Here is a 9,064-nt window from a genome sequence, read left to right as displayed (position 1 = left end):
AAAAAAAAAAGAAAAATAGGAGAGCAGAAAAAAAAAACAACAAAATTGACTTCACTGGAATGGGAATTCGTTCATTACCTTTTCATTTCATTCGTACTTCTCTTTTTTTTTTTTGACTCCCGCGTTTCTTTCTTACCTTCCACTACTCATTCAAGGTAATTGATGTTTTACTTTCTTCTTTTTCTTTTTGTTTTTTTTTGTCAAAAATAAGTAAACCGGTCCGTGGTTTTTTTATATCTGTAGGTCGTTGATCGAAACAACCACCGCCGATCAGTTTCCGAAGTGAAGGGCGGTCTCCCCCTCCTCTTTTGGGCCCGACACGTGAATAGACAAACTCACATTCATATTTAAGGAGAACGAAAGGTGTGGCAAGAACCAACCAAACAAAACACAAGGATTAAATAAAGGGAGAATAAAAAATAAAAAATACGGTATAGATCTTCTTCATAGAAACTATCGTCCCACTCTTCTTCCTACTGCTTACAGAAATCAAAAGTGTGCGACATGGACGAATACGGTGATTTTGACAATAGAGACACATATGATACGGATGAGGCGGCCTTCCTCACGTCCCGCCTTGCAATGCGTGCTGAGGAAGTGGAAGCGAATGTGAGCGGCTCGCAGTTTCTTAACTCACCTCGCAATGGCAGCACTTTAGACGCAGAAGAGGACGAGGAGGCCAATTTTACACCAAATGTGTTGGGAGGTCCAACGAATGACACGCCATTATTTTACGGGGAGGAACTTGACTCGTTGATACAGTCACAAGAGCGAAATGTGGCTGGAAACGTCACGACTCAAAACATAGATGCCAGTGAGGGGGATGCGCTGCACATTGACGAGCATGAAGAAAATGATGACATCGACAATAATGACGTTGATGACGACGACGAAGGTGATGATGATGATGATGATAATAATAATAATAATTTTCTAATTGATAACTACGAACCCCCGGAGCACACGGATATGGCGAGTGGCGGTTCCGGTTGTGAGGGAGGGGGCGACCGTACGCCGTTCGCCCTTTCCCGTGTGAGGGAGCTACTAAAATTTCATAGCAATTCGACTATTGTTTCCAAGGATGCGGTTACTACGGCATCGGAGGCTGTGGTACTCATTTTACAGGATTTGACACGAATGGCTGCGGCACAGGCGGAGCGGAACAACCGCAAAACTGTGAGATATTCCGACGTGGCGACTGTGGTGCAGCACTATGACCGGTTTTCCTTCCTTTTAGATATCCTACCACCAGTACCTGAGGTTAAGAAGCACTCATCTAAGCCAGTGCAGAGGCAAACTGCTATCGTACCGACAGGTTCAAAGGTTGGCCAAACACCGCGGAGTTCTCAGAAGCAACAGCAGCTGCAGCAGACGGGCACCCAGCGGGGCAGCCACATGCGACAGGCCAAACTTAGTTTCGGCAATGCGGCCGACTGCATATAAGTCCACGTGGTACCGCTCACTACTGTGCAGCGGCACCGTTGAATGTGGCGTGAGCGACACGATGCCAGTTTTTTGACATTTAGGTTCGTGTACATGCTAATGAGGAGGTGTACTTTTTGTTTGGTCTCCTTACGTCTACACAAGCTATTACCCCCCCCCCCTTCTCTCTCTCTCTCCACCCTGTGAGTATCGTTAAATGCCTTGTAGTTGACTTATACCTATGGCATTGTGTTGTGGGAAGAGAGACACTAAACTGCTTTTCCCTTCCCTTGTTTTCGCTGTGTCTTTGTTGTTGTACTGCCTTCGCTTCCTAACAAGTATGCTTCTGTGTTACTTGTTTCATTCTCTTGTACTTGTTTGCACTACAACGACTCTAGTGTGGTAGTTTGTTGGCTATATTTACTGCTGCAAGGGAAGGTAAAACTACAGGTAAGAAACTGGCCGAAGATATGTTGCCTCATTCGGTGCCCACGTCGCCTCATCAGGAACGTGACCGGCCCTTAGAGCAGATGACGGATGAGGAGTTACGACGTGAGTTGGTGATGCTCATTCGTACGAATGCCATTCTCGCTGAAGAGTCTGCAGGCCTCCAAGCAGATATTAGTGCCCTCTGTGAGGAGTCTGTGAGGTTTCAACAGAGTACAGAAATTGAAGAAGACAAGGTGACAAATCAGTTGTTGCGGCGCCTTCAGAGCGAGGAGGTGCAGAAACACCGCTTCCACCACCAGATCCTCTGTGAGGAAAAGGCGCGACGAAAGATCATGGATCAAATCACACAGGTCCGGCAGCAGATGGAGCTAGAGAAACAGCTTGAACAAGAACAGGAAGTGCAGCGGATGGAACTTCAGCGAAAGCTGATCGATGTGGTGAATAAAAAGATTGAGGTGGAGCGACAGCTGCTGGAAGAACGTCGTGTCCAACTTGAGGCACTAACGACAAAACTAGCTTCCATAAAGGAAGGATCATTGGCGGCAAAGTCGAAGGTCGACGGGGCTGTTGGTTCTCGAGGAACTCAGGGGCCAAGCGCATCTTCACAGCAGTGTCAGTCGGGAACAGCAAATATGACGCATGAATCGCCTGCTGCTGCTGCTGCTGCTGCTGTCGCAGCATCCTCTCAGCCTCCACCCGTGAAAACAGAGACGGTACCGTCATCGGTAGACTTGCCTGCTTCCGACGTTGCGGGCGATGACACGCATGGCACCATCATTAGGTTAGAGGAGCAGTTGAACCGACTCTTAGAACAACATGCCGCCGCAACACAGGCAAGTGCAACCAACGAGAGTCTGTGCACAGAGTTGGGTAGGAACCTAGAAACTATTCAGCAAGCAGCTTCGGTTGATAGAGCTCGTACGCTGAAGTTAAAGGAAGAGCTGCAGGAAACCAAGCGAAGGGTGGCCGTACTGGAGCAGCGCGCTGCCGTTGGCACGGCGTATGCCGCATCCGATGATAGTTCTGATTTGCCTACGCCATCGGTCTCCTCCTTGTACGATGACAAGAGACGGGAATCGCTCCTCAATTGCCACCAGCGGTACCCAAGCAGTTGTGTACCACCATCATGCTCCGCTTCTGAAGCCGGTGAAGATACACGATCCGTCTAAGCAGCTGACAATACCAATGCATGGGAACAACTCGGCGTCTAGGGAAGTGGAGAATTAGTCACGTGATGTTACAAAGTAGTGGGAATGGGTATATTCGGTTTTTGAGTTTTTTTTTTGGGGGGGGGGGAAACATCTTAGAAGGAATTTGGGGATCAGGGAGACAGAGTTGTGTGTGTGTAAATTCTGTGGTTGGTCCGGCAAGAAGAAAGTAACCGGAGTGATATCGGCGGGCGCTCGTCTGTGGGCACGGGTGGTTACTGCACTTTTTTTTTTTTGGCCGTTGAGTTTTCAGTCGATTCTACCTTACTGCGCTGAAGTCCTTCGACTTAACTCTCACCTCATTTCTTTCGATCGTTCTTTTACTTTATTCTCTCTATTTTGTTTTTTACCACAGCGATGCAGAAAAAAGGCACTTTTCAACCTGTCCTATTTCCTCCCGTCCCCATTACTCCTCCGGCTGTGACGGTGCACTTCCCCTATTTTCTTATTCCCTCTTTGTTGTTTTTGGTTTTTTTTTCCGCGTTTCCCCTTATGTTTCCCTTATATTTGAAACTACCAATTATTTTCTTCATGGAAACGCAGGTACAAAAGAAAAATAGTTGTTCCTTGAGGGCGACGAGTGCTTATGTGGTGGAGCCAGTCCCCTTTCTTTACAAAATGATGCGATCACCCTTGTAAATCTTTTTCCTCCACATGTTTGCGCTCCGTGCGTTGAGCTCGTTTTGCAAAATCGGTTCAGTTTTGTTTTATATCATTTTTCTCACCTTGCTATTTCCGTTTGTTTTTTTCCTTTCCACCTCCTACTTCCTAATGACCAGCGGGGTACCTCTAGTATCTTTGCTTACCCATTATGATTGAGGGAAGCAGAAACTCAAGCGCCGTAAAGAAGCGGCTGGTCGCCAAACCGTTGGAGGAATGTGCGCCGCTTAACTTGTTGGGTGCGGAAGATGTGATGGGAGCTCTTCACACTTCTTCAGTGTCATTCTTTACATGGGGAATTCTTCAGACCGTCATCGTGCACTGCTTCGCAGGTGCGCTCTTCGGTTATGGTATAGGTTTTGTAGGGCCGTACTACACACTTTACAAAATGGGAAGCGATTGTATGACAGTGACGACTCAATCCACCTGCCCGATGTTTATCCCAGAAAAGTGTACCTGGAAGGACAATGCATGTAAGTTTGTCGTTGACAACTGTAGCGGACAGTTAAAGGAGGCTTGTGGCGCCAGCAGTTCCTCAAGTGTTTCTCAAACGTGCTACTGGAACCACAAAACGAACGTGTGCCAGCCGATGGCTGGTTTTACAGCATTACAAAACGGTATCTTTGCTGGCGCGTTTATTTTTGGAGGCTGCATCGGGTCTCTCATATCCGCTCCTCTTCTCTCAGTGTCGGGACATCGAATAACCTTTCTTTTGTGTGGATTCGTTGGTACGGTAGGGGGTGCGCTGACACACTTTGCAACTTATACGGATTCATACATGCTCTTGGTGGCGGGGCGCTTTCTTACTGGAGTTTCGGCCGGTGTACTTTGTGTGAGTTCTCCCGCGTATGTGGAGGAAACGGCACCAATACAACATCGGCAGCTCGTTGGAGTTTTCTTCCAGATTGCATGTACGTTCGGTATTCTCAGTGCTTCGGCCATGGGCTTAGGTCTTGCACAGCGAAGCTTCTCCACACAACACGACATGCAACAACGACAACAGATGTTTTGTTTGCCAGGAACAATCATCGCGCTGCTCATGATGTTTATTAGTGGACCCATGAGGGAGAGCGTTGTGTGGATGGAACAGCGCCACCTTTCCAGGCCAGGGGAGCAGGACGATTTGGTCACCTTTGCTGAGGGCCGCGTTTCGTACGGAACAGTGATATCAAGTGATCCGAAGCCTGGATGGGGAGGTGTTAAGGGACAGCTGCTCACCGCTTTAGTTCTGTGCATTGCACAGCAACTTACTGGCATGAATGCCATTATGAACTACGCCCCCATTATCACGGACAGAATGGGCCTGGAGCCACTTTTTGGAAACTTCGTTGTTATGGCATGGAACTTCATTACGGTACTTACTTCGATTCCAATATCCTCCAGGGCGCATGCGGACCGCGCTTACGTTGTGGCTCTGCTTTTGGCCTCCTTATCGTGCTTGCTGGTGGCCGTGGCGGTGCTACCATTTTTTGGCTTTAGTAGCAATCTAAAAGTAAAACTGTCGGCTACCGGAATACTGCTTTTTATCACCTTCTTTGAGTTGGGAATGGGAAGTTTCTTTTGGACTCTCTCGCAGGGCATCTTCCCCCCAAACTTCCGTCACCGAGGATCAAGTTTTACGGTGCTTGTTCATTTTTTAATTAACATCGTTATTAACGTAGGGTTTCCCCTTGCGGTGGAGTGGCTCTCGGGTGGTCCCTCAGGAAACCAAGATGTTGGAATGGGCATTGCTTTCCTCTTTTTTGGTATTGTGGGTCTCCTGTCAACTGCCTACCTGCACAGGCATTTACGCTTATGGCAATCATCTTAGACACCGAGTGGTGTGTACAGGCTGCTTTCTCTTTTCAGAGTAATGCAGCTGGCTCGTTCCTTTTTCATCCCTATCCTATCTGAGTTTTTTTTTTTTGATGGACTGTTATCCCTTCTTGTGTTGTGATATGTTGCGTGTCTCTCCGCGCTTTGTATTTGTATTCACGAGGTGGCACCCGCCTGCGTAAGTTTAGCCAATGATGGAATGGTGTTCGCGGTCTCAACAGTTGAGCCCCTCCCCACACCTCAAATCCACCTCTTTTTTTTTTCCACTCTACCTCTTCCATCGTGTTGTGATGAACCGTTGTGCATTATGTATTTCATTTACGTGTGCTATGGAGAGGAAGTGTAGGTGCTTGTTGTGCGGTGGTTTTACTTCTTTATTTCCCTTGCGGCACCCGGTAGCGGTGGTTGTCCAGTTTCACTCTTCCTAGTAGGGTCTTATCGTTCAATTTTATCCCTGGATTGGTGCTGATAATGCAGACCGGCCCATTCGCCGCCGTTACACGCGTTCCCGATCATGTGCGCAACATGATTCTGAACGAAATTGCTTCCGAGAACATATGGCTATTTGATCGTGGCCGGTGCGAAGCGGTAACGGTGGGCGATATGCGGTCCTCCTCCTTTTCTATCCCGATGGCCGAGTCTCCCCCTGCAGTTGGATGCGAATTGGATAACAATGAACATCTTCTTCTCTACGATCTGATGCGCGTGCGTAACGGCCAGGTTATGTTTGAGAACGACCATTTCAGTCGGATACGGCAAAATTGTATATTGACTGCCCCTACAGCCTGCGATGCCGCTAACGTATCGGAGGATGAGGACCTGGGGAAACTCTCAACTTACATTGAGGGTGTGCGGTCGACGACACGAGATTTCATTAAATGTAACCCATGGGAAAATGGAGACGTCAATCTCAAGTTTGTTACATGGGTGCTTCCTTCCCAGTTGAGTGACGTATCAACGGCAGAGAGGCGAAGCGAGCTTCTTCGAACTCTTTCCTACGCGGTTTACTACGTAACTTCCTTTTTCCCTCCGGAGGATTGGTACGAGGAGGGAACGCGTTATGCCATGCTTTATGATGCTCAGCGGCATACACCAAATGCAAAGATCCTGCAAGTCCCCCTGCGTGAGCGAGCAAAGGCGCTTCAACAGACCACTAACGCATTCGAGGTGCTTCTTGTGTCGGATAACAGGCGGCACTATCTTGTTCCTGAAGGATCACGCTCAAACTATCTTATTGTCTCCGGTGACGAGTCATTGCTCTGTTCATTGGAGGAAGACATTCTTGTTGGCATTACTCTCCGTGTTGCTCGAAGGGCTGCTGCATGTGCTCGCCTTCCACCCCTGCGACACCGTAAGCTTGTTTTGGGGGACATTTGCCTGGCGAAGAGCATTGCAATGTTGGGTACAAGCCCCGGTGTATTACCCATCAAAGAGATTCAAGTATTCTACGATGAGGAAAGTAAACAGAATTTCCTTTTAGCAATGGAAGATTATATGCAAGACAAGGATGAAGAGATCCAGCGTGCTGTCATCAATGTGCGTGGCCGCATATTGAATGATGACGGACTACTCCGATTGGAAAGTCCAAGCTGCGATACGCTGAAGCGCCTCAGAGCGGCCTATGAAGCGGAGGCTCTTCTTTAATTACTGTAGGAAAAGGGTATAAAGGACTGTGCTCGTTAATGTGGAAGAGGTAGCATCCCCTCGCTTGCTTTGTTATTATTAATATTAAATTGCGGGCGACAATGCCCTAGTAAGAGATGGCTAGAGGCGGGGGGGGCCGTAAGTGTTTTTTTTTTTTAATCGCTTGTTCGTTTTACTTTATTTTTTCCCCCTAATTATTTGTTTAGTGTTCGGTTTGACACGTAATAGTACAAGTGCCTGAACGTGAATGCGGAGAAGATGACACGACTCCGAAACTTTTGTGGTTTTACTAAGCATTTCGGAGATCGACGGAGGGGGGAGGGTTAAAGAGTGTTTTTGTAGTGAGTTGCTTTTATATTTGTTTAGAGATCCATGCGCGTTGAAAACGACGCTTCGTAATTGAAAGATACATTTTCCCCCATTCAGTTTGTTATCGGCTCCTGTTTACTTTGATTGGGCGTCCCTCCCCATGGTGAGGCGCCTGAGTGGAAAAGAAAATATTTTTTTAAAAAAAAGACGAGTGAAAAAGGATGCCGCTACTTGTTTTTATGACTCCGTGCCTATTACCTTACATATGGCTAACGGTTTGACAGGCAAACCTGCGAAAGCTCCACACTTCTCTTCCGCCGCTCCGTTTTCTCACCACGGCGTGTCGTCGGCTTTTTCCAACGCATTAAACGTCGTCTGTTCGGAGCTTATGATTAGTATTCGCAGAAAGTTCTAGAAGGTAAAACAATATAGTAGACGAGGGAGGTGCAGCGAGAAGGAAGGAACGTCGACCACCAGTTTGTGTGTGTGTTTTGCATTGTGAACGGGAGCCATCTACCTCAATACCTGACATCCCCGTTGGTGCTTCCGCAGCTTTATCCGAACTGGAGCGATGATATTACGGCACTCTCGCCGCCTGTTGGCGATGGAGGGGGAGCGCAAATTCACATTTCCAAGCACTCCAGCAACTCTCAGTACTGGCGGCGTGCCCTTCTATGGTAATATTTACGCAGGACGTGTTGACACACAAAATTATGTGCCTCCACCACAAGAGGGGTCTGGACTTATCAAACCAAACAGTAGCGCGTGGGACGACCCTCAGGTGCGCTCTAAGATTGAGCGGTGCCCGTATTTTGCGCTCTGCGATCAGGTTGTATGGCACAATATGGATCCAGCTTACTTGGACCCCGGCCTCCTTACAATGGAGGAGCACCAGTTGCTGCTACTATTTAGCCGTGCATACTATGAAAAGTGGAAGTTAATCCACAAGCGGCCGCCCAATGCTCTTCCACGCGTGCGCATTAAGTACGGGTCCACCGTTCTTTTAGAAGAAATGTTGGAGCTCATCGACGTTCCGGTGCCCGTGCGGCGTGCACTGGTAAGGGAGTTTCAGGTCGACGACGCCTCCCTTATCGCTATGGACCCCGACTGCTGGTCAGCCGCGTACCTCGACCCGTTTAACAGGGATCATTTTTCCGGTCGCGTGCTGGAGTTTGCTGACATGAGTGAGGCTCATCGTGAGAAGTTCTACCTCCTTCTGCGGCAGATGCGTCGTATTGTTGTGGTGCGACGGGATACACCAGAAGAGGAGCGGTTGGTGCTACCCTTTTCGTCTGGTATAACATTGTATGACCTTTCTAAATATTTAGGTATTGAGCCGTACGGTGGTCAACTGAAGGTTTACGATTATGTGGACCTCCAGAAGACACAACAGGTGATTACACTGAAGGATGAGGACAGTTACTTTGACTACCTCGTCACGACTTTCTTTAAGGCAAACCTCCGCAACGCCACCCTTAGCGACGTTGCTGACGACATGGACAACACAGCGCGGTACACCATTACCGTGGAGCCCTTCACTGTTGCCGAGAGGCGCA

The 9,064-nt window shown here is 48.2% G+C and overlaps 5 protein-coding genes across 5 annotated transcripts in view; all 5 read left to right on the top strand.

Annotated features, from left to right (window-relative positions):
* Nucleotides 1-504: 504 nt before the first annotated feature.
* TEOVI_000648900 (Histone-like transcription factor (CBF/NF-Y) and archaeal histone, putative) lies at nt 505-1,443 on the top strand (the record flags this gene model as incomplete). The annotated part of the gene is made up of 1 exon (XM_067223306.1): nt 505-1,443. The coding sequence occupies one exon, from the start codon at nt 505-507 to the stop codon at nt 1,441-1,443; it is 939 nt and encodes a 312-aa protein (XP_067079407.1).
* Nucleotides 1,444-1,892: 449 nt separating this feature from the next.
* Nucleotides 1,893-3,041, top strand: TEOVI_000648800 (uncharacterized protein; the record flags this gene model as incomplete). Its single annotated transcript, XM_067223305.1, has 1 exon — nt 1,893-3,041. One exon carries the CDS (start codon nt 1,893-1,895, stop codon nt 3,039-3,041), a length of 1,149 nt encoding a protein of 382 aa, XP_067079406.1.
* An 850-nt stretch (nt 3,042-3,891) lies between these two features.
* Nucleotides 3,892-5,550, top strand: TEOVI_000648700 (glucose transporter, putative; the record flags this gene model as incomplete). The annotated part of the gene is made up of 1 exon (XM_067223304.1): nt 3,892-5,550. The coding sequence occupies one exon, from the start codon at nt 3,892-3,894 to the stop codon at nt 5,548-5,550; it is 1,659 nt and encodes a 552-aa protein (XP_067079405.1).
* Nucleotides 5,551-6,026: 476 nt separating this feature from the next.
* Nucleotides 6,027-7,199, top strand: TEOVI_000648600 (Aminotransferase class IV, putative; the record flags this gene model as incomplete). Its single annotated transcript, XM_067223303.1, has 1 exon — nt 6,027-7,199. One exon carries the CDS (start codon nt 6,027-6,029, stop codon nt 7,197-7,199), a length of 1,173 nt encoding a protein of 390 aa, XP_067079404.1.
* An 880-nt stretch (nt 7,200-8,079) lies between these two features.
* Nucleotides 8,080-9,064, top strand: part of TEOVI_000648500 (uncharacterized protein) — a gene marked incomplete at both ends in the record, with an annotated part of 1,221 nt that continues 236 nt past the window's right edge. The window contains one exon of the mRNA XM_067223302.1: nt 8,080-9,064. Coding sequence (XP_067079403.1) covers nt 8,080-9,064 — 985 coding nt within the window.

This window comes from Trypanosoma equiperdum (genome assembly GCF_001457755.1).
Source record: "Trypanosoma equiperdum strain OVI genome assembly, contig: ctg_1829, whole genome shotgun sequence".
NCBI classification, from domain to species: Eukaryota; Euglenozoa; class Kinetoplastea; order Trypanosomatida; family Trypanosomatidae; genus Trypanosoma; species Trypanosoma equiperdum.
The sequence above is the reverse complement of the archived record's forward strand: the minus strand, read 5'-3'. Positions and strand labels throughout refer to the sequence as shown.